At 39.7% G+C, this 26,456-nt stretch overlaps 1 protein-coding gene across 1 annotated transcript in view; it reads right to left on the reverse strand.

Annotated features, from left to right (window-relative positions):
- Positions 1–24,798, reverse strand: part of ME3 (malic enzyme 3) — a 94,352-nt gene extending 69,554 nt beyond the window's left edge. Inside the window, exons 1-2 of the mRNA XM_072398632.1 lie at positions 24,694–24,798; positions 18,469–18,700 (exon numbers count right to left, since the gene is read on the reverse strand). Of these exons, the coding sequence (XP_072254733.1) occupies positions 18,469–18,693 (225 nt within the window). The 5' untranslated portion in view covers positions 18,694–18,700; positions 24,694–24,798. The remainder of the gene's footprint in view (positions 1–18,468; positions 18,701–24,693) is intronic.
- Between the last annotated feature and the right edge of the window lie 1,658 nt (positions 24,799–26,456).

Raw genomic sequence — 26,456 nt, forward strand, 5'->3', positions numbered from 1 at the left:
CATAAAATTAATCTAGATATTCAGCATAATTTTTACCTTTCAGCAGTACCAGCCCCAGCGGATCTTGTTTTCTGCTTGGGGGACACACAATCTTCTTTTCTTCTAGCGGTCTTAGATTTTTGATGAGCTGTGGGCATTTTACTCTTACAGAGCAGGGCTTTAGGTCTGGCATTGTAGGGGGAAAATTCGAGACCACAGCCGTGGTGGTCAGGTTGAGGGGAAATGGTGATTTGGTGGAGGAGCCTCAGGTAGCGAAAGAATAAGGCAAGTTAAACCCACCCTAAGCATAAAACAAGCAATTTAGCTTCACAACATGAGGGTAGCCCCATTGTAATGATAAGTCTTTGATTCACCCTGAAGTATGCAACAGAAATGTTAAATAAGAATGCAAAAGAACAACCATGTATCATATCATGCTCAATACCTCCCTATCTAGGTTGAAATGATCACTTTCACCATCAATGCATCTCACATGGATTTCCATTTTATAAAAGTAGAGTAGTCCAATTTAAATTTAAGTAAAGCATTTAAATCTAAACACATAGGTCCATCATGTTTGCCGGAATTCCTCACTACCCCATAGCCTTGTCTTTATCATAGTCTGGGTAGGGTGCCCATCAGCTGGTAAAACTATTTAATGGAGCAACAATAATAATCTGGTGTGAATAAAATGACACATAATTATTACAAGATATTGTGAAATAAGATAATAGAATTCATAATAGGTTCAAAATACTTTTATATGGGACATGAATACTTGGACTTTAGTTTATGACTTCTACATCTGCCAAGGTTTTCTCTTAAATTAAAAAAAAACTCACCAGGCTAAAAAAAATCCATTGGAGGACAATGAAATACTGAACTGTGGACCTTTTAAAGTGGTGTTTCTCAGTTTTACCAGACAGTGCTCTTGGTATTTAGAGCTTTTCAATACAGCAAAGAATTTTCTGTCCTATGGACTGCCAAGTGTACAACTTCTTCTGTTAAAGGCTTTTGTTATTCTTTATTTCCACCCAACTATCTGTGTTCTTTCTGAAGATTTCTGCTCCAAACAAAGAGGAGGACCTCAGTTACCCACAACAGAATGAAGGATATAAAGCCTTTGAATGATGTGTAATAATGCTTCCTCAGGATATCAGTGTAGTATTGTAACTATTGCTATTGTAATATACAACAATAGTGTAACTAAACTAAAACTAAACTCTTAGAAAATAAATTTTAGGCCTTCAGGGATAATATATTTAATATATCCACAGCTTACAGTATATTAGTGTGGTGGTAAGAACATTGGTGTCACCTAAGCTGACCTGAGAGTCACAAATTGCTGGTTGCTCAAGGAACCCCCAGCAACCCCTGGAGGAACCCTGGTTATTATTATTATTACACAGTATTTATATAGCGCCATCATATTACACAGCACTGTACAAAGTCCATAAGTCATGTCACTAACTGTCCCCCAGAGGAGCTCACAATCTAATGTCCTTACTATAGTTATATGTCATTAATGTAGTCTAAGATGAATTGAGGGGGAAGCCAATTAACCTAACTGCATGTTTTTGGGATGTGGGAGGAAACCGGAGTACCCGGAGGAAACCCACGCAGACACGGGGTGAACCTGCAAACTCCATGCAGATGGCGTCCTGGCTGGGATTTGAACCTAGGACCTAACGCTGCAAAGGCCAGAGTGCTAACCACTGAGCCACCGTGCTGCCTGTGCTAGTTGAGAAATACTGTTATCCAGTCAGTGTAACACATTCCCTGATATGTCAGGTACTCCAATAAAACCATCTCATTATTGGTATTATTAAAAACAAATGTTTCTTTCAACAAGTTGATTTCCTCCCAACTCTTAGTGAAACAATCTGCGTTGGGAAGAAATCAAGATAAACCTATCCTCAACATTCATCAATTCTGTTTCTGTGTTCTCAAAATCCAACATGTTTCGCATTAGCTTCATCAGGAGAATGAGGCATAGTACATTTTTGTCATTGCTGTTGATACCCCGGAATAGATAAGAATTCAAAAACAGGAGGTTACCTGTGGAGGCAGAATGCCAGCAAGCACAAAAAAGACTGATGTCCCCTATTTATACTGTAGGAACCAAGTTTGTACAAAAGCATGTGTTTCCCTATTTGGAGGATGCTCCTGAAAAGAGTAACCAACATGGTTATGGGTAGGGTATAGCTTAGGTAAAACACCTAGTAAGTAAAGGGCCCATAAGCAGAAAAAAGGGGCCAAAATGTATTATTAATGGTACAGTTATACTTATCAAGTACTAAAAGTCCCCAAAACTTTTTTCTGCTATTGATGTGCTGGGGATGAAGTGGAATTCTGCTCCAAAATGTGTATTTAGTTCTTTATTCACAATTTCAGTTAGGTTTTCTGGGACAGAAATCACCAAGAAACAAGCAAATGCTTGTAGCAATTCCTTACAAATGGCCATCGGGAACATTATTTTTGGACAGGGATCTTTTTGTCAGGATTCGTCTGAAATAGAAAAAGAAACAAAAAGAAAACAAAGAATACTGTTCCTCTATTGTGAACATTAATTTGTTCACAATGCCTATGGCTACAAAGGTGATTGTGGGCTTATTTTTAGGTAAAAGAAAAAAAATGTTTTGAATGTTTTTTCCCCTTTTGCCTTCCTCTGGACCAACTATGTCCACGAGGTTTTATATCTGGTATATGAGATGTTTTTTTCCCTAGTGATGGAATTTGATGGACTTACGTCTTTTTTCAACCTGACTTACTATGCAACACCCAGGAATGGTTTGTTATAATGTGCATATATGCAGAGACATTTAGCTGGCAGAGAATGTCAGAGTTTCCGTCTCCCATTGGAGCTTTCAGCTTTACTTGGTTCACCTCTAGGTTTAAAATTTTTCTTGGCCGATTTCTTCTGCAATAAAATTACCTTGTCCTGACACAAAATAGAGCAGAGACTGCACTCGGAGTGGCAAGGCCAGCAAGTGTTTACGTTCAGAAATAAGCTCCAACAGGTTCCTAGGAAGCCACCCAGAATATGCCATTCAGCATTATACCCATGGCTTAGGAAATCTCCCCATAGTAGTAACAACCCCCATTTAATGTACAGGGTTGTGTAATATGTTGGCGCTATAGACATCCTATTAGCCATTATTATTATTATTAATAATAATAATAATAATAATAATAATAATATTTTATACCACATGCTTTACACAAACAAAGAAACTAAACTTAGGTGAGGATGCTTTTATTGCTCCAAGATGTGTTGCAAACACTTGCATGCTTGATCATGATGCTTGCTTTTCTCTTTAGATAAATCTGTCACTGATAGAATTCTTAATTTGATTTTAAACCGTGTCCCCCAACCTACTTCCAAAGAGCCCCAGCACAGCCTGTGTATGCTCCATTATACACTTCACTGGCCAGGCAGTAATATTGTTTATTCTGTGTAAATTGCCAATGCTCCTTGGAGACGCCGAATAATCATTTAATTCCTACAGTTCGAATTAAAATACTTTTGCAGAAAATCTAGCTAATATTTTTGACATTTAGAACACATTAATAAAATAACCCTGTACCCCGCAGCTAAAAAGATGGGAAATTAATGAATCTATTTTACATGATCGTATATTTACCAGTTAAAACAGCCAATTCTGAGGAAATGCATAATTAGAGGGCATTCGAAAACATTGTACAGAGGAAATCAGATTCTGGCTACACATGACAATCTGATTGAATGAAGACTCCTTAACCATTTCAGTACAAACATAATACAATGTACTTTTGGGGCTCTTTTAGACCAAGCCCCAGATGCACAGCAAACCACTGATGTATGTCTGGTAGGGGCAAACTGCACTGCGGTCAGCCAGATTTGCACTGGTTGCAGCTGCGGCACAACCATTCAAGACAGCACTGCAATCTGCCAAAGCCGTGGTTTAAACAATGTACAGAAAAGGGGTCCTAACCTCACCCATTCACTTGGGTGGGAAATGTTGGGACTGCAGTTGAGCCCACTTACACCGGGTCTGAAATGGCCCTCATAGTACAGAATACAAAGAAAAGAAATGACATAAGAGATAAGAGAAGAAAGAAGAAAAGGCAGATAACAGAGGATAAAAGAAGAAGAAAGAAAAGATGGGATGAGAAAAGAGTAAAAATAAGATAGAAGAAAGTAAGTATGGAGAAGAGAAAAAAGGGAAGAAATAGAAAATAGAAAAAAGAACAGAGAAGATGCAACTAGTAATCCGATACATGGTGGGGCAAAGAAGCAGCAGAGAAGGTTGAGCAAGCATAGAGCAAAGCAGAAACAAGGAGATATTTGCACTACAGGCCCTTATGTGCAGCTTTCTTTCCAGAAAAGAAAACCATGCACAGACCATGACTAGGGTAGCCCCGATACCTTCATCTCCGAGAACCCCCCCATCCTCCTTTCCCATGATTGTCAGACCCTCCCACCTATCCTTTAAGAACCTCACTGACACCATGTTGGATGAAAATTGGCTGACACAGCCATCTTTTATTATACAACATGTTAATAATACCAAAACCAACATTTTTCAACAATAAATAAAAATAAAAACACATTGTACCAGTTTAACCTTTTTGGCTTCTGCTTTTGAAAGCCCCCCCCCCCCTTTAATCCACCTATTGGATTTATGACACCTAGCCGCCCATCCTGATTTAGCCACCGATGTCATTCACAGACTCCACCTCCCTGATTTTTCCAAAACACCAACTTACCAAAACAGAGAATACCCTTACCATAGATGGGTTCCTCACCAATCGTTATTACCTTTAAAACTACCTCCTTCTAGAAACCAGCAACTCGCAGAGCAACGTGAAAAAAAAAAAACGAACGCCAAAAGCTCTATTTTAAGCTTTCTTCTTGTCAGTCCTCACGACCTAACATTCTTAAAACTTACATTAATCCCACCTTTCCCCGCCTACTACTCAATCAACTTCTTTTCCCCCCCTCTTCCAGAATATTCTGTACCCTAACCTCTTCTGAAGGCCCTGGTCACGTATCCCCTCCACCTATTGGCTCCGTGCCATGCTGTAGTGCCATCACCTAATCTAACCTCTTCTTTCATTAGGCTAGTGGCCAGGGGCAATAGTGCCAAATTCCACATTAAAGATAGTGCCCTAACATATCTACATAACAGGAAGGGCTCAGCTATTTTTAAGTAGGAATTAAAGTAGAGTACTTTTTATTCTCAATTCAAAGTTTATACTGTTACCTTTTATTGCAGACCTTCACTTTTTGACTTCAGGTCCACATTAAAGCCAAAATCAAGGCACATCAACAAACTAGGAATTGGGTAGAGTTTACAATATTGCAATGCTGTATTGAAGGTTTGTGCATTGCAGTGCTAGCCTATTTATTTCTTTCACTGCTCTATGAATCTAGCTGTGTGGACCAGGGAACCAGGGGTATCCCCATCCTATAGAATAATCTATGGAACACCACCATTTAACACTTCCCTTTCATCTTAAGTAAATTGGCAGCTATTACAATGGTTCATACCCTTTATATAAACATACACTGTGTGGTAAACATACCCAATCATAATACCCATACAACAGTCCACACAACCAGCAAAAATGTATCAGCAATTTAAATATAAATCTGTTTTGGGTTGTTATTTAAAATGTGAAAGCTATAAAGCCAGCATGGCACTTTATAAAACCCACCGAAGTGTGCTGGGAATGGATCTATTATACTCCACCGTCACCTTTATTATGAATATTTGGATAAATTAGAGACAGCTTCTTTTAACATACATTAGGGAGTGTATGAAGTGCTTTCAGGGTAAATAGAAGGGAAACGTGACTGCTATAAAAAAACTGAAGAATTAAATTTTAAACTTTCTCACGAAGACACTTAACATACATTCTCTGGCATATTTTAATAGCAAGTTGAGATTTATGTGGGATTTTAGTTCAGGTCCTAGATCGTGACTTACTTCATTTTGACATTTTTTGACCCCTAAATCTGCATTGCACATAGCAGAATTCTGAAAGTTTGTGTTTGCATAATGTTAGAAATAAGCACAGGTGAAATATTTTCATTATTAATAGAAATGTCAAAAGGGGTAAAGTTGGGTAAGTGGTTATGGATTGGATGAGGGAAGTGGAGGGAACAAACCCTTGGACTGCAAGGCCCTGATCCAGCACCAGTACTCGCCAGCCCCCAATCTAACGTCTTTTCACCTATAGCAAGCCCCTGCTCGGCCTCAGGGGACTAGTTGCACCTCCCAGTAAATGGTTGCCCCGTGGGACTTCTGTGCCCAAGGGATGGCACCTGGGGGAGGGCTGGCAGAAGACTAGGAGCCCACAGATAAAGCAATACAAGGTTCTTACAAAGGCAAATACCGAACAGAAAGCTAGAGGTCATAAACGAGCTATCAGTCAACCATGCAAGGTATCCAAGGGGAAATACAAAGCGGAATCATGGTCACAGGCAAAAGATTGGTCTGGGCAGTATACGATCCAAGGGTCCGGAACAGGCAAAGTCATCAACCGTAAATCAAACAAAATCATACACCAGCAGCCAGTCAACCTAGTTTAAACTACAACAGGCACAGGTGAATGGTCAGCATCCCCAGCACATACTCTGAGGCTGTGCACAGCTTAAAAGAATTTTGTGAGCAGAGTGACAAACCAGGGTGCCGTTATTCTTCCAAAAGAGGTAAGGCAACAAAACGGCAAAAAGTGACTTGTCATTTCCTAAAACTGTGTTACAATCCACAATATAGTTCCTAACCACTCCCATTCATGGATACATTGTGGTTGAGCCTGTGGCAGAATGCCGTGCTCCTATAATGACTCTGTCTGGATAGGAGCGTCTCTCACTGCTGAGTATTCGGGGCTCCTTTCTGTTACAGGGCTCCATCTCCAAGAATCCCCTTGGTCATACCACTGGCACAGCCTACCCTCCTTAGGTGTTCTTCCCTGCAGTGCAGCAATATTGAGCATTTAGCTGTTTTCTTTCTTGATTCTGCCCCCTATATTATCTCAACAGTAAAGTGTATGTAAGGCAGACGTATTTTTCTTGTTGGGTAGAGGGAATAAGGGTGAACAGAATATATTTGCTATCTACGGAGAACTCCCTTTACTTCCTGTCCAAGAGATCAACAGGAAGTAAAGTAAAAGTTTACAAAGTTAATTCGCATTTTAAGAAGTTGTCAGGAGAACATTTGTCCACATTGGATAATTTCCCCTCACCTCCTGCTCTGTTGACAGCCAAAACATTTTGGATCATTCCTTATTTTCTGGATCACTGGTCATACTCACTAGGACGACAATTAGAAGGCTCCCCAGCATCTTCACGGATGGCATTAGCTACTTAACAGATGGCCTAATCTTCTCCTACTGTACCCAACAATTATGTCTTGACATACCAAAAACACTTTGGGCCTGATTTAATAAAGTTCTCCAAGACTGAAAAGATTATGGGAGAACTGAGTTGTCCAGCAAACCTGTAATGAATTTCTTAAAAGTAATTTGCCATTATTTAGCAAATGTTTTCAATCCTGGACCAGATCTGTTCCAGTTTGCTGGATAAACCCATGATAGTCTATCTTTTACAGTCTTGGAGAGTTTTAATAAATCAGGCCCTTTAAATCTGATCAGCCAACTGCCTGAAGATCCGAAGCCACTCGAAACCCTCTCAATCTCTTACAAGGCTGATAGGCAGATTTAATGACTTAGAATAAACTGCAGGAGGGGATGGGTAGCAATTCAACTTTCTATCCTAAAGTCAGTGTTTGCAAACTCCAGGCTTTTAAGGAGCACGAGTACCGAATATGTGGAGGAACACAGGCGACAGAAGTAAAAAAGTAATCAGCAAGATGTGCAGCATGACTGTAATATTGTTTACTGCAAGCACAGAAAAACCACCATCTGGTAAATTTTTGCTATCTGGAAAACACTTGACACAGAACGTAATAGCACTCAGATCTCTTCTTTTAAGGCCAACACAGCAGCAACAATAAGAGAAACAGACTTAATCCTCATCTGCCTTCTGTCTAAAGAAGGAAACACGTTGGTATTGATATTGGCTGCATTTAGCTTCCCAGTTGGAAAGAATTCAATATAACAATGGATAACTTTGTCAATAACTCCCGTAGAAAATTATACTCAAAGATATTGTACAGTAAGGCAATGATTTGCTTGCATCAAGTTATGTCTGAGGTACAGAAGTAAGAAAATAATCAAAATGTTTTAGAATAAAGATGACAATAGTCAGGCAATCTTCTGCCCAAATGTCCTGGTAAAATCCTACTCAGGGTTGTTTTAAAGGAATACTAGTCCTTTGTTTATTTCCGGTTACTGTACACAGATTGTTGCGGTCACTATGATCTGTCCACTTAATGGTGCTGTCACTATGGCATATGGCACCTTACTCCAAGTATGCCAAAGTAGCAAAGCTCTAGGACTATGCGCCATTGGAGGGTAAACTCACAGGGTCTCTTTAAAGCCCTTCTTCAGATCTTCAAGTAAGCTCCCCTGCTTACTTCCAGCAAAAGCTGCTGCAACAAAATGGCTTTCTGGCACACGTGAGCATGTGACCTCATCCACAGGGTTGGTATCATTTCTCTCTATAAGCTCCAACACCTGGTATTTTGCTGGGGCTGCAGCAATGAAAAGGGAAGTAAAACTTGGTAAAACAATTAGCTTTAAGAAGATCCTTCTACTTCTGAAAGGACAAGATAGCTAGGTGAAAAAAAAAAAATATATATATATGAGACACTAGTACTGCATACCTCCCCCAACTGTCGGTTATTTGAAGTCACTGCCCTTGTTCTTACCTCCCAAAGTCTTCTGATTAGGAGGTACTGTCCCTTATCTTACCTCTCAACTGTTCCTGATTTGGGTAGTCTGTCCTTCATACCTCCCAACTTTCTCTGACTGTCCATGTTTATAGACAACCTTCCCTACTTTGGAGGAACTGGACCTCTCTTAGGTTCAAGGTCCTCTGTTCCTCTTTAATTCTTTTGGGTTAAATATATATACCTCTAATCCAAAAAGTATTATTAAAAAGTGTTATTTTTCAGCAAACCTTTAATTTAACCTCTATATAAGCCGTATCTTGCTGGTGGAGGTGTATCATTTGCCTAGATGCTTTGAGCTAAAATGTGCCTCTTTTTCCCCTATCTCCAAGAGTTGATGTGAAGGGGGCTACATGCAAATAATGTTTGCTCTTTCTACAATAGAAATCTCTACGTCATGTTATTTTTGTGTCATGCAAGTTTTAGTGTGTGATGGATAGGACACACGTAGTATGATCTATAGCTGGGACAAGACCCAAGGTAAATAGGAATCAGGTAGACCACTTTGATAGTATAGGACAGTGTTTCTCCATCTTTTTAACATAAGAGGAACCTTTGAAATACCTTCTATAAATTGCCATATCCACAACTCGCAATACATTAGTGCTGTAGTCAATTACAAGAATGCCTCTTACATTGCAGGTCAGTAGGGGGAATGTCACGCTTATAGATGGCCATTGGGGACAATAAAACTGACCTTAAGCTGCGTACACACGGCAAATTTTTCTCGCCCGATAATCGGTATCGGCCAATTATCGGGCGAAAATCTGCCGTGTGTACAGTCGGTCGTCGTCCATCGTCCGACGACCGTCCTGGCGGATCCATGGACGATGGACGACGACCGATCCTAATGAAAGGGAAGGGGAGAGCGCGCAGCAGGGTGCCGCTCCGTCGCTCTCCCCCTCCCCTCTCCATAGAGCATGAACGGTGCTGTATGTACAGCATCGTTCTTGCATCGTGCAGTCTTTTCTCGTTGGAAAGGATCGTGAAAGATCCTTTCCAACGAGAAAAATTGCAGGTGTGTACGCAGCTTAAGAGGCACAATTTGCTTATTGTTCAAGAACCCCCTATCAACCTCTGGAGGAAACCAGGTTGAGAAACACTGATGTAGGGAGTTTATACGCTGATGCTAATTGCCTAATCAATAAGAAGATGCCCATTCACCAATGTATATAAGGATAAAACCTAGTGATTGAACTTGATGGACTTTTTTCAATCTATGTAACTATGTCTATTGTAAATATGATATCATAACAACCTTCCTATTTATAGAACATCCAAAATTTATGTCAAAAAGCCCAACACTTAAAGAGGGAAACTCAATAAAAGTATTAAATTGTGCTCATAATTAATGATCCAACTTCAATGATATACTTGCGCTCTTTGGGAAAACACAGAAAGATTGAATTAAATTATGTTTTGCAGGTATACGGTGTTCATAAACAAGCCGGGTTTGTTACACCACTGAGACCCTGAAGAGAAAAATTTTGCCTGCTCAAAGAACAATAACTCAGCGTCCTCATACTGCTGTGCATTGTCAGAAAACTTCTCTTGATTCAATAGCAGCAATCTCCAAGAATAATTTTCCCATAGCATCCCTTTAAGTCTGCAGATAGCTGTGTAAATTTAAAACTTACTCAGATGCCGGAGATGTAAAATGTGAGCTAACTGATGCCAACAGAAACATTCCACAACAAAGTTGTCAGACAATCAATTTGTTTTATCGATTGACAGGTTCCACTTATCTCTCTGACCAAACAAGAGAATGATCAACAATGTTTGACATCAGATAAAAAAAAAATGATGCTTGCACAAAAATGACCTAGTAAAGTCATCTCTAAAAAAAAACATTGTGCTTCTGAGCAATGCATGCATGGTGACGCAAAAGGCTTCTTGACAATGGAGGACAATTCTAATAAGTAAAAACTCATTTTGAATGAGGGGTTATGCAAACTTTAATGGTATTGCAAGGAAAAAGTGTCATAAATCACAAGTAGACAGTATTCAGTGATAAGTCATATACAGGTACTCATCAAGGGTACCCATGAATGCAATTTTTTTTGTTTTAATGAAAGGATGAAAGTGCAACTCCATATGTTAGAAAACCTTAAATATGTTTGACATAAAAAATAGGAAATTTGAACATGATGTTTTAAAGCAGACATGTTCTTTTTGCAATATTTTAAAAGGCAGCTGATCCACCCTAAGCTGCTTTTATTTCCCTTCCAACCACCATTCATACATGGGAGCAAAAGGTTCTGTGTAGCCTTGGTCCAGCACCAGGGCTTGCCAGACACCCATCCCCCCCAATCTAACGCCGCAGTCTTTGTCTATAGCAAGCCTCTGCTCAGCCTAAGGAGGCTAGTTACGCTGTCCCAGCACACAGTTACCCCCAGGTGAATAAGAAGTGTAATGCACAGGTAATCAGTCCACCAGACGAGGTATCAAAGAAATAAGACAAAGGTAGTTCCAGGTAGCATATAATTGCATGGTCAGAAACAGGCAGGGTCAGCAACAGTAAATCCAACAAATAAACACACCAGCAGCAGGTCAGCCAAGCTTAATGCTACAATAGGTAACTGGTGACTGAGTAGAAAAGTTATAACGTTCTAGCAGCCAATGGCAGGGCAGGATGAAGCCAGGGACTAATCTGCTCCTCAAATCCCCTATAGCTGTGCATAGCCTCAGTGTATGAGCTGGGGATGCCGAGAAGGTACCGCTCAGTGTGCACGGCTAAAGGGAAGCAGGGGCTGCTACTATTTGCTTGTTTACCTTACTGCTGCAAATACCATCTCTGGACAGATTGAACAGTGTGTGATACAGCGGTGGCGCAGAGCTTGGGATTGACCGTTAGATAAACGTCTCCTAACACATTTGTTTTTGACAACCTCTGTACTACGCACTCCTCCTCAATACCTGATCATCAGCTGTCATGCACCTCTGTTTATTAAGTCTGCCTGGTAAAGGCTTCTGGTTATGCAAAGGAACCTTCATGTCTCAATACATTTTACCTTCCACTGTTTTGTACTGATGAGGCCAACTAATTCGTATCTATTTGTCTCACCCTCCCCTAAGGAAGTCTATTCGGCAAAACTCATCTGGATTTATGTGACAACTTGTTTGTGCTGTTTGTCAATTTAACTCTCCCTGCTGCAACTGAAATTACACATCCTTTGTAGTCATACCTCTACTGTGTCTAATGTATAAGTCCTTTATTGATTATCTCCATAGGAAGGTTGGACTTCTAGGTATCTTTCAGCATGAAATTGTTTTGACCTTTTGGAGAGTAGAACACTTTTTCTCCAATTCAAATATCTCCTAACATATACAAGGCTGGTGACCTTGTCCCTGCCCATAAGTTACGGTGTTGGTCACTCAGCACTACATTGCAGGAAGAAAAGGAGGGAGTCACATGCTCATAGATGAACGTCATCTAATGGGGACATTTGGTTGTGTTGGCTTTACATATACTGTAAGTACAATAGGATGGGGATTTAAGGAAAGCCGTTACTTTGCATAAATGAAGCACAGGTTCACTTTTAAGTCACAAGACAAGTTGAGAGATGGGGAAAACATTATGTATAATGCAGTCAGGGATCAGCAACACGGCATAGGTATAAAACTCAAGCTGTGGGAAATATATATCACCTGTGGAACAGCAATATTTTTATACGGTAGTTAAAGGATCACTTTAGAAAACACAGCCATTGGGGATTTAACTGCCATGCGAAACACTTTCTACTATGGTAGCATATCTGTCCCTGGGAGGATTGCTTGAAGTGTCACTTCAGACACTTTGTATTTGAACATAAGAGATATCAAAGCTCAACTTGTAAATCTGTTGGGACTGATGCACAGTACTAGATTAAGGATAAACAAAATATTTTTGCGGTTACCAAAAAAAAGGGAGATAAAAGTTTTCACCGTGTACTTTCCAAATGTGACCCTGCACACAAAGTATATTGTAAACCAAGAGCTAACCGAGGGTCCAACTAGTGCCAATGATAGAAAAAAAAAAAAAAGATCGCTTTAAAACTGCACAAGATGTTGTTGTTCTTTTATCTAAAGCTTCAAACAGATAATCAGTGGCAACGTCAAATTTCTCCGAAAATGAAGACAAAATGTGAGTGGTTTGGAATTGCTTTGTAAGTTTGTGATAATAACCCTGGGGTTTCAATTATTGATTCTTCAATAGCTGCTTGTTCAGCTTTGACTCATTCAGCTGCCATACAAGCGACAGAGAGAGGTAATTTTCAAGACTATTGCGGCTTGTATAGATCTTCAGTGTTGTGCGGGGACATTGTTCCGGTACATTGCAGGTTGTCTTGCTTTGCACAGAAGTTCATGAAGGTTATACATAGCAAAAAAAAAAAAATCATGACTAACCAGCAAGTGAGCACAAAACGTTAAGAGCCCATTATTACTATTGTGCTACTTATAAAATGCGGTTTGTATCTAGCTAGTACGCCACAAGGAGCATGGATATGCCAACATCCCAATATACATGAACCATAAGGGTGTTTTCTGTGACAAACATGTTCTAAAAAATGCTGCATGCCTGGTAATATTGCCCTTGTGGTATATTCAGAATAATACATTTGTTTGACAAGTAAACCTAATCTGTTAACTTTTACTTTTAAAATGTCTTGGTATAATTGTTCAACTTTTGCAAACATTCCCCTGCCCTAGGGTTGCAACCCTGCTCCTCCATAGGTACAGTATAATGAATGAGTGTTGTCAGTCAAGTTTGTAATTAGCAGGGTCATCAATTGAAAATCAAAGAGGAAAAAAACCCTGAAATAAAGAAAATAAATGAAGCCACCAAATACAAGGGCTGGTAAGAAAAAAAATATAAAACATTTCGTTTTTGGTTTTAGATACACCTTTATGTTTGAAACAGCACATTACAGCATATCAGGAGAATTTGAGTGGGCCCTTAAGGCAACCCATCATGGAAGGAAAATGGAAGCTGCCACTGCTGACTTTTTAAGGATGCAATGCACACATAGTGCCGTACAAAATACTCCTGTAAACATTGAGATTCAGATTTGGAAACCATATGGCCAATAGTATATGGAGCCCCCCCCCAAATGATTAAGTCATGTCAACAAAAGCAGATTCATAAAGACATGGTTTGGCTAGTTTGTTGTGGAAGAACCCCCAATGGCCTACATGCAGTCCTGACATCAATCATGCTAAACACTTTAGAATGCCAGGGTATCCCATCCAACATCAGTACTGGACCTCTGAAATTTGTCTCATTTGGCTGAAAAGTCACAACCTCCCTCAAATACATTGGAAAACCTTGTAGAAAGCATTCCATGATAAGTTCACACTGCTATAGGTGAAGCTTGAAGGCCAACTCCATATTATTACCCATGGTTTTGGATGGTTAGCAAGAAGATTTGTGTGATGGTGAGGAGTCTACAAAAGGTTGGCCGTATAGCTATTATTTATGATCATTCACTAGCAATGAATATATATATTGTTATCAGAAGAGGGCAGAGTCAAGGTATTGACACTGATGTAGTTCTGAACATTCTACAAAGTTCTGATGGGTCTGACCAGCTTGACTACAGTCACCAAGGGGCTCCAGTACAAGAACAATCTTTTGGCCCCTTTCTATGTCTGTCTGTCTACCTTTAACCAAAAGATAGATAATAGATAGAAGCAAGTCAAGAGCAGACTTGCGACCCATAGTATTTACCTGGGGACCAAACACCCTCGCTATGATCTGTCCAGTTGGAATTACCAGTAAATAGAGGATAATCATGGCACCCAACTGACCATCAATTGACTTGGCTCCCCATTCCTTGAATTGCCATTGTTGGGGATAGCAATAGGAACAGAAAGTGCCTTCATATTTGCATCGTCTTCACACGTATGCTCCAATAAGACACCAACATAGATCTAATCAATTGCACTGGTTTTCTGCAGGAATAGGATGTTTGTAGCTGGGCCCTTTAAACGTTCAGTAGGTCCTAAGCTTTTTGCCTTGGGGTGTGTCTGGTGGATGATCCAACACTGTATTGAAATTAATACAATTTGAGTTTGTTGAACAATGAGTATCTTACTACCTTTATATCTGTGGGCAATGATTTTGTTATTTTCTTGGGATATATGAGTTTTGTATAACTTCTATTTTTCCAATATGATTCTGTAAAATGTTGTACAAGAAGAATTATGCAATAAAAAAGTTTGCAAACTTTTTTTTTATTTATATAAAGTGAATAATGGCTAATAATGTCCCTTTAACTGCTCATTTCAGTTTTTTTATGACATTATATGTTCAATGTTAATATATTTAAAATCTCAGATATTTTTGACTGGTGTATACATAGAGAACCATACACACCTATGTGCTGATATTGACTTTTTGCCCTCTAACAGGAAAGGTACAATTTTTACAACCAGGACAATATAATAACTGCTCTCAAATAAACTCAGTACTATTTTACTGTATGCCAAGGAACTAATTGGCAGCAATAAAAAGGAATAATTAACAAATAAGACACAGCAAAACTGAATGTATGGTATGAAAAGTCCTTAAACTGAAAGGATTTAAAAATACTTGCAAATAAGTATAGTTTAAAAAGCTTTAGGGTCTCTCCATACCGCTCTAGTTAGTATAACACAAGTTAACATGCATTTATTTGACACATGGAAATAGGCACAACATATAATCCGTGCATTTATTTATTTTTGTGCATTGTGGTATGGTATAACACAGATGCATTGCAGGCCCCTGTAGTTGTACAATGGGGTGCCATATTGCAATAACGGACCATTTAATGCAACACACACATTTAAAGAATAAGAATCTTTATTTTCAGCTATCATTTATTGTTTGAAAAAGTGTCAAGTACCCTGAGTAACACAAGGATCCATACCCAAATCTTTTTAGGTTTGTAAATTGACCTCCATGTATCCATAGGAGCCATCATCATCCTGTTCCATTCTAGCAGACACTTCTGTATTGCAGATAAACAGGGAATAGTATAATTTTTGGAGCAATGCGGTAATCCACCCACTTCAGCTTGGACTATTTTAATGGAAAATGCTAAGTGGTGGGGGGTGGGGGACTGCGACTGCTGCATTTTGCTAACCCATATTGTAATGGAAGCTGCAGTAGAAGTTAGTAAAGCCTGGGACATTTACAACTAAATCATTTACAAACTGCAATGAAATGTAATCAGTTTTTGAAAGATGACACAAGGTGAGCCTATGATCTGATCTTTAATAAAAGAAACAATTTATGATACGACCCGCTTCATTATATTGTATATGTGCTTGCTTGCCATCAGTATGCAAGTACACCCATCTCTGCGTGTTCGTCACTGTTTTTTTTTTTATTCATCCAGCAATCTAGATATTTTGAATTATATCAACAGGGACCATTTAGAGTCCCCCAACCTTTTTGTTGAGTTTCAGAAATTCATGCAGGGACTTGTAGTTTCAACAAGGAAGCCACAGGTCACCCATGCATGATTCAGATAAAAACAACTCCATGTATAAAAAAGCAAGCAAATTATAGCAAGTTCATCATTAATTTCTGCTTAGCCCCATGCACATTGAAACTATCTTATCAAAAGTGCTGCAGTAATCAAATCTGTAGATAAAAGAGGAACAACCAGGATGTGACTTACAGGAAAAGTACATGTCGCTGTCAGCTAAAGGTCTTGCTGGCCTTTAGGATGATTCTGCAACTAATAATCCATTTAGATCAGACAAATTTGAAAAAAACAGATGGTGATTTGTTTTGTGTAGGTCAGGTTTGGTTAAAGGGGATAATACCAAGCCTCAAAATAAACAAAATAAAACTAACTTATGTAGTCGGGTTATATATGAAGAAATAAAATTCTGTTTATTTTAGGATGTACCCTTTGCTGGTAACACATGAAAGAGTTATAGTCGGGAGAGTGTTTTCATACACCCCAGCATACTGCTCCAAATTAGAAAGCTCTAGCTTAAACCGACCACTAGCTGGTCATGTAATGTCTCCATCAATGGCAGTGCAGGAAGGTGGTCTTTACTACTGGATAGATGGGTGATAACATATTGACTTATGAGTACCCTTCTTTTCAATAGTATTGGCAGCCTACCTCCTAAGAATCCAGGTTGGTGTATTGATGCACCGCTAGGGACTGTGCCCATGACATCCTGGTCTCACTGCAGAAGGGCTGGATGCCATCCATATGCCATCACTTTGCCCATGCTCATTTTCTTTGGGGATACGTTAGAGCAGTATTTCATGACCCTTTTAACATGGAGGAAGTACTTGAAATTACTTTCAGGTCCTCAAGATACCCCTGCTATATTTACTATATCCACAGCTCACAGAATATTAGTGTGGTGGTTAGTAGGAAGACTGGCTCTTACATTGCTGTCTATTGGGAAAGCTGTCCTCCATGCATATAGCCAAAAAGATCATTGGAATCTGTAAAAACTGACTTGAGAGTCAAAAACTGCTCATTGCTCAAAGAACCTCTTACAGACACCCTGGCTGAAAAACACTAGGTTAGCGTGTAAGATTGCAAAAGTTGCATTTTTTATTTGTGCACTTCATGGGCCACAATTTTAATTTTTTTTTTTTTTTTTTTTACAAAAAGGTAGAGCTGGGATTTAATGTAGCCATTAAATGGTAGCAATGAATGTTAGGAGTAGTCAGAACCTTATAGTTCATGAAACATGAAAATATATAATTTTTCTCTTGCTTGGTGGTTGATACAGCTAAAAAGTAGCTCTGCCTGAAAAGTTGACTGCACGTGCATTCCAAAGTGTAAAGGTTTGCTAAAATAAGTGACTCACAATGTGGAGCCTATACAAAAGAGGGACAGTGTTTGGTAATGTGCAGAGCAGCATGAAATCTACTTATACTCTTGGATATGGCCCTAAAACTAAGGCTTACCCAAAAAAAAAGTTTGGATGAGATCAAAACCTGTTGTTATTTTTTGCCTGAAGGGGTTAGTTAGGGTATGGGTGATAGTCTAATCATTTCCCTTGGCCATAATGACAACCTCCAACTCCAGAAATTTTAAAAAGGATCAATGATCATTAAAGATGTGCAATATAAGATACAACATTTCAGGCTTTCAAAGTTGGCGGATACCTGACAACCGCCCATGAGCTTGACCATTCCAAATCCATAGGCATCAATATGGATTTGGCAGCTAAAACTTACTCAAACATTCTGGTAGGGATTTCTACAACATTGTACGAGTGTACAAATATGTTTTAGCTGGAGCATTTGTGGGTTGAGGTTGGATAAGAAGGTTTGAGGTTGGATGAGAAGATCTGGCTCACGATTGGTGCTTTGAATGATGAGTTCAGTAGGGTTAAGATCAGGGCTATGTGCAAACCACTACAGTTCATCCACACCAAACTTATCCAACCATGTCTTTATAAAGCTTTGTGCACATTTATGCTGGAACAATAAATGACCATCCCCAGATGGTTGGAAGTGCACAACTGACTTAGTTTACTTCGCCTTGATCATAAGGAGAGCTGTCCTCATACTAGTGGCCAAAAAGTGTTACCTTCAGCTATTTATGACCAAATTTAGGTCCAGCATTCCCAAGCATCTTCCAAGATTCTCCCATGAAACATGAGAATCCATAAAATATTCCAGCACAATAAATCATTTGCTTACCTTATTGAGATGAGGGTTTCTGGTGATGTCATAGCCTCTCTTTTTAATGTTCTGTGTCTTATTATTGGAATTCACATTCCCGGATCCAGAATGACAAACTCTGACCAAATCCAAGTTCACTTTCTGAGGATTCCTGAGCAGAGGGAGCCATGACCCCTCCTTTAGTGCACAAGGGGCAGCTTTACTCCCCGTGGAAAGTATACGTCTGACTAATAAACTATTCATTTTCTATCTGAAAAAAAAATAGAAAACAAATATTCAGTCATTACATTTATTTCAAATACGGTAGAAAATAAAATGACCACAAGAACAAACTGTACTTTAAGTCCAACCTATTTCATCCTTTCACTTTATCATGATGTACTCTAAGCATATTGTTTGCAGGGATTTACCATATGTTTTATACACATTTCTTTACATCAGTCTTCCCTTTTGTAGATCACAACAGGGTCACAGTATCCCAAGACTGAGCTAACATTTCACTACATTAGCAGTGTTTGGTCCAGGTAAGACATCCGCCCATTGCCACTGCTGAAGGAAGAGGAGGACACCCTCATGATGTCACCAGACTTGCTAGCAAAGGCGCAAGCGCAAGGTATGCACGTGGGGTTTCCCTCCCCTTTCAAAAAATAGTGGGAAACTGGGTTTTAGAGGGTGGATGGCTGCAGCTGTTTGAGGTTAGTAAATCCTGGCATGTAGCTGACATTCAGGTTACAGCAAAGAAAAACCATATACCTTCCTATGAAAGCAGGAAAGTTTGTACTACAGCAACATGTGTCATTTTGTGCACTGTGGTGCGATTGAATGTTAATAGCACCCTGATACATATGCAGAAGGTGCACAAACGTGCTGCGGTGTGCATGACCGATTGTTGGTCCATCCGCATTAGCAACCCATTGACTTGCATTGCTGCCTTATACCGTTAACATGCAAAAAAAAAAAAAAAAGACCAACAGTAACGCATAGTTACAAAATTGAACCATGTGAGCATATTATGCATTACAGTTGCCCCTTGTAGTTTCCTTTGCAAGCCTGCACAATAAGAACTGGGAAAAACGATGGAGCATTTGTCATCATGTAAAAAGAAGTACCTGAACAAGGACCTCTATTGCAGGAATACAAAAAAAAAAAAATTGAAAAACTAATGAAAGCAAATCTGATTTTCCCTACTTGGCTTCCATGTAAAGTTTCTTTTTATGAGGGAATCAGGTGCTATTCCCAGGTACATATACATATATGCACTGGATTCCTTTCACAGACAGGAACTTACCAGATCATGAAGAATAAAAGTGTTGTACAAAAGGCGCTTGTAATGATCAACCTTGTGCCAGAACATCGACCTTGTGACTCGCTCTCAAGTACAACTGTCTGGATTGCAGCAGCTATTCAGGTAGTTTCAGCTTGCATCACCAAGACATTGCAGAATGTTGAAGAGGACCGGTCAGTGCATTACTCTGATGTATAGAACATTTATCTAAAATGTAGCAAGCTGGCCATAAATGGTAGCCGTTTAAAAAAAAGTTTCCACTATGGCAAATTTTCAGCCTTGGGTGCTTATCTTAGCAGTGTTATTTTGCACTTAACCTTCATCCAGCCTCTACCTTATTAGTTTTTTCAACTACTTGGCTATACTTAGTCCAAGTAGGAATTTATGCACACATAGTAAAATATAAGAAAGTTACCTGGAGTATCTGAAATGTCCAAACACCATCACTTTTACATGAATATTTCTACTGGTATTTGCATGGGGCTGACTCTAGCTGGTCAGGTATGTATTTTTAATGACCTTGACATTCTTTCTCATAATGCTGCAAGGTAAAGCATACTCAGATAACTTTATTTTGTGCAAACAGAAGGAGCTTGCATCTGTTTCTACAGCAACCATGGACGCGGCTTGGACAGCGATCCTCCCCTAACCTGAGCAGATATTTGATTAACCAAATGAGTAGAGAAGAAATCCAAAGGATCAGTGCAACTAAATTGGTTAAATTTGGCACTGAGTGTTAGGACTTTATTTGTGGTCAGATGATCAAACTCTTAACAGGGACACATGAATAGTTATGGTGCAATTTTCTTCCCCCTCCATGCAAAGCTATGCAATGTGCAGTAAAGTGCTTGCTTTCCCACATTGCACATTAACACACCAGTTTGTGTGTTACGATTAATTTAGATTTACAACTTATGAACAGACACACTTTAATTTTAGTTCCGCACAATGAACATGCTACTATAGTCACGTTGTGTCTTTTTTATGATCTGTCATGCACTGGGAGAATGAATGGAAAGACTTATAACAATAGATAATACCATACAAAATCCAATGCATTACTACACTGTAATGGTACAACAAGAAACATAACAACAATTCTGGTTTGTAAAAATTCATCTTTATCCTTCACTAAATCCCATCCCAATGTGACCCATAAACCAGGAGACCTCCAAAGTAAAACTCCACCATGAATACTCACCTGGTCTAATTCTCGATGGATCTTCCACTGGCAGACCCTGTTGTCTAAAATCTATCATGAATACCGCTTCAGGATTTATCTGTCCCTTTAACAACTCCACCTCTGTCTGTCCTTGGCTTAAGACCAGTCAGAGAATAAAATTCTAATTACTATAATTAAATGTTAGAGCAAACAAAAAAAGTATCATGTATAGAACTCACCACATCTATATCCACCCTCCCCACTTGCCTAGTAATCTGTATCTATTAGACAACATTGTCATAGATATTGGAAACCAAATAAAAGTTGGCATTGGTGGCTTCATCTCCAAAAATGTAGTTGCCAGACTGTCTTGCTGGACTGGGGACCATCAGAGGAAGTGAAAGGGAATCCCTATCAGAATTCATAGCTTTCCTTGCACAATTACATTTTTTAGGTAACAAGGTAGCAGGAGCCCATCAAGGGATGCAAAAACCCTAATTTGGAGGTATATACCTGAAACGTATCACAGTCCTCCTGTATGCCAGTCCAACCTTGATGCTGAGTTCCAATCTCCAGCTGTAAATCACTGAGTAAGGGAATTGGAGAAGGGGAGATACTGGACAATTATAATGAAACTTGCATACTAAACAGCAGTCCAGCTGCTGCTAAATTGCACGTTTTGAGCGCTGTCAGCTTTTCTAACCGGCTGTAAGATTTACAGCAGAGCTCCTCTGATTGCACTGAAGGGCCACAGTCTCTCTGCAAGCGACAGCTTGGATCTAAATGGTGCAAGAAACAACCAAGGCTGCATAATTTCCTGCCCCTGCCCATATAGTGCCCAAGGTGACTGCCTTGCCCTAGCCATGATAGCAAAGAATTTAAAGGAAATGTATGTATGACACATCCAAAATGAGTAATGATGAATGCAGCTTTATTGATTTACCCCAAAAACGTATTTTTAAACAGGATTTATATAGCACCAACATATTATGCAGCATTGTACATTAAATAGGGGTTGCAAATGACAGTTACAGACAGTGACAGAGGAGGAGACTTACTCCTATAACATGTTCCTTGCCTGTCCTGTGATCTTATATTTACCCAACTCTTATGTCATGAGCTCTTCAAAGTAATGACCTCTTCTCCACCTCGTACTGGTTTTGTCTGATGTTTCTTATCTACACTCATTTATTATTTAATATACGGCTCTGTGTAATATAAACATGAGAGAACAAGAGAGGGATAGAACAGACAACAATGAAGAACTGTTATCAACATCGAGAAAACGAATGGTTTCCAATTTATATTTTACGCATGTTTAATGTTTAATTTCAGTTTCTTGGTATTTTCCAATATAAGTGCTCAAGGGCCATGATTCCCACACATAGCATGAGTATAACAGCCAGCAGTAAATGTATTGTGCATTGCAGAGTCAGGAGTGTAGGACCAGACTTGCACAGTCCTGCTATAAACATTGCAAAGCCAGCATTCATATTTAAAGCTTCCCCACCATTCAAGTTCTATGAAATATTACGTTATCGTCTTATCTACATTATCATTTTTGCTATATACATTATCCTTTGTGAACGAACCGTCATCAAGGATACATAGCTTACAGCTTACATAGCTTAACTAAACCTAAACTCAGTGGTTGGTGGTGAGCTTCTGCCATAATCAGCCAGTATGTTAAGTATACTTGCCAATCATGGCACATACTCACCCATGTGCAGCTGCCCTGTAGCGAGAACCTGTCATCGCTGCACCCAAGGAAAGCTCCATATGTTTCCAGCTCCATGATGCACTTTAGAGAAGACTGATGGAACTTCTTGATCCAATGGATGACCACTGGTGATGTTACTCCATGTGTGCATGTGCAGCAGTTATGTTATTTCCGGCCATTGTTTTGGCTTTGTAGTAGTAACCAAGCACTACACCAAAAAAAAAACCAGGAGCTAGGGCTTTATTTTTTGACAAAATAGACATTGCAGATCTTCTGCCATTTAGCTCTAACTCCTGGTTACATTTTGTCTTTTTTTTTATTTAGGTCTGCTTAAGTCAAGGCTCCATACACATGTGCAATTTTCGACAAGTGACAGATAAGCAAATGTGCAATATACACACATTGCCAGTTCAGTTCTATGTAGAGGGGGTTGGACAAGCGAGCAGCACCCTGCTGTGTACTCCTCCCTTTACTTGTAGTAGTAGTCCTTCTGCATTTTTTAGATGCATAAATGACTTCAGACGACTCCTATACACGTCAGATTCTGATTCTATCAGGCAAGAATATTCTGACAGGTGCACAAAGCCTAAGTACTAACCCATGTTGGAAACAGGCATTCATGTGTGGCTCCTGGTGGCTGACCTTGTCCATATCTCTGAGCTGATTCCTAAAGAGCCGCTTACTGCTGCCCTCATTCATTCTCTATGGGCTGCTATGGCCAAGATGTTACATGCCATCTGTGGAAGCAGTAACCACTCTGCAACCTCACCGCCAGTCCAAGCGTAGCCTTACTGAGCCATAAAACGGAAAAGAGCTGCTTATGCAAAGTTCCATATACAAAATTAAAACTTTAAGGGCAAATATTATATCAATTTTTACCAATACCAATTCTGCGCTACTGAAAGTAACTGCAATGCAAATACTGAAAGTTACTCCAAAGTAAAAGTGCGGAAAAAATTTCCCCCTCGTGTCACTGTGTCTGTCATTTGCAACCCCTATCCTAGATTGTAAGCTCTTCAGGGCAGAGTCCTATCTTTCTCCTGTCTCAATGTCTGTATCTGTCTGTCATTTGCAACCCCTATCCTAGATTGTAAGCTCTTTGGGGCAGGGTTCTTTCCTCCTACTGTGTCTCTGTCTGTCATTTACAACCCCTATCTTAGATTGTAAGCTCTTTGGGGCAGGGTTCTTTCCTCCTACTGTGTCACTGTCTGTCATTTACAACCCCTATTTAAATGTACAGCACTGTGTAATATGTTGGCGCTAATCCTGTTTATTATTATTATTATAATTAATAATAATAATAATAATAATATTACATTCATTTACATGCATGTTGTTTCACTACAAACCTACATCCAAAAAAAAGTAAACTTGTAAAAGTTACCATACACCCTGCCTGATATAACACCCAAAGACTAAACATTTGCGCATCACTCACCATAGTCCGATTGCTTGTATATATTCCATCAGCTTTATTTTTTTTTTGCACTTTATTACTATTCGGTTACTGCACCACAAATAAATGGCGGTCATATAAAACTAATAATAAAATATGCAGCAGTTGCAAAAAGACATTCGTCAAACGTTTGCAAAAAACGGGAATATGCACGTTTGCTTTGAGCACAGGCTATTATTATTATTTTGTAATAATATAGCGCCGACTTATTACGTAGCACAGTACAGAGTCTATAGTCTTTGTAATAAGTGTTCTTAGGAAGAGCTTGCAATCTAATAAGTGTTCTTAGGAAGAGCTTGCAATCTAATCCCCTCCAGATGCGTTTAGCTAGCCCAATGCAGCATTTTTAGAAATCTAAGGGTTAAAAAACAGCAGGGCGCTCACTTCCGCAATGAGTCCCCATCTGATGGAAGCAAAGCTCCCCATGTACCCAACAAAGCAACAAAATACTGCCTGCTACACAATATTACTGCCTGCTTCCTGACTGCATACAATGTATACACACAAATCATACAATGTAGCAATTGTAAGACACAAGGAGAAGAAGGAGGAGAAGAGGGAGGAGGAGAAGGAGAAGAAGAAGAAGAAGGAGCTGCCTCCATGTCTCCTGTCTTTGTTACCTGCAGGGAGCAGCAGCTGCACAGCACCACAAGGGTTAACGTCAACTCCGCTCTGCTCTTTATTAGGACACAGACACTGCTGCTGAGAATGGCTCTTTTTTTTTTTTTTTTCCTTCAACAACTTTATTCAGCTTGACAAAACCTTGCCAGTTACATTCTTTCGCTGTACTTGTAGACTTCTCCTTTCCCTTCCCCCATACTTTGCGTTCCATGCTGGACAGGTGTTCAGTTTTTTAAAACATTAAATCCTGAACGAGTGAAAAAAAAAACTAAGTGGTCCATCAAGTCGGCCCGGTTTTACATTTTTTTGGGCTGACGGCATGCCCCGACCTGTTCCGGTCTTTGAGTAGTTTGTTAAATTTGTATCTCACTTTATTACTGGCGGAATCATTGTGCTCTTTATAACTGGTAGTATTACCTTGTATTTATATAGCACTGACATTACGCAGCTTTTTACAAAGTTTATAGTCATATCATTAAAGCAGAACTAAACTGAAAACAAAAAAATTACACTTACCTTTAATCATGCAGGACCCTCCATGGTGCTGGTCCTGCCTGCGATCCGGTCCTGCGTCGTCCTGGAATTCCTCTTTGTCTTGAGGAAGCTCAGGGTGCCATTTTTCTTTACTTTCTTTTTCCTCAGTCTTCTTGGCACGTCACCCGATCTCGCTCTGCGCAGGTGTGAGAATGGGTGACGTAGCCCGCTGTAAAGTGAAAAAGAAAAGAGAGAGCCGATCTCATTGCGCGAGATTGGCATCTCTTTCCCTTAGTTTATAAAATGCCTCTTGTGCGCATGTCGGAGATTAGGGCATACGCAGAAAGAACAGCCAGGAGACAATCAAGAGGTGCTACACCGTTTTTTTTTTTTAATAAAAAAATGAATAACATATTCCCATTACATATAAGGGTTGTCTTTTATGTAAAGTGAAAATGTTGAGTTTAAGTACGCTTTAACGGTCCATCAAATGGGCTTACAATTTAATGGCCCGCTACAATCTGGGGCCAACTAACCCAACTGCATTACTTTGTATGTTCTCCCTGTGTTTGTGTTTTCACCCAAACTCTTTGCTCATAGTGCCCTAGCTGGGATTCGATCCTGGGACCTAGCACTGCAAAGGTATGCAAATATGCAGGCAGCAACCTGGCTGAGATTCGAACCAGGGACCCAGTGCTGCAAAGGCCTGGAGTGCTAGCCACTGAGCTACCCACGATATAATATAGCTACCATACACATATGTCGCGGACACGGTCCAAGTCAAGGATATGCATATCTGGGGTTGTAGGAGAAACTCACACATACATTGGGAGAACATACAATCTCCTTGCTGACAGTGTTGTGGCTGTGATTCGAACTTGTGACCCAATGCTGCCAAGGCCAAAGTGCTAACCACACAATCTAATATACCTAACATACTTATATGCCATTCACATGGTAGGAAGAACAGGAGGGAGGAAGAACATACAAACTCCATGCAGATAGTGTCCCAGCTGGGATACAAACCTGGGACTTAGCACTGCAAGCAAACGACAGGGGTGTAATCCTAAAGCTGGAGAACCTTTGCTATAATCCAGAGGTCGGCAAACTTTTTCTGTCACTAGCTTATTAATTGGGGTGGGCAGGACCACACTAGCCCGGACTCTCCGAGTCCTGCCCTAATTGCTCCGGCCCCCAGTAGGAACAGCGCCTGAAGGGATATCCCTCTCCTCCATATGCATTGCAGAGGAGATGGATTTCCCTTCAGGGAGCATTCCCTATTTTTCGC

Source organism: Pyxicephalus adspersus, chromosome 1 (genome assembly GCF_032062135.1).
Source record: "Pyxicephalus adspersus chromosome 1, UCB_Pads_2.0, whole genome shotgun sequence".
Lineage (NCBI taxonomy): Eukaryota > Metazoa > Chordata > Amphibia > Anura > Pyxicephalidae > Pyxicephalus > Pyxicephalus adspersus.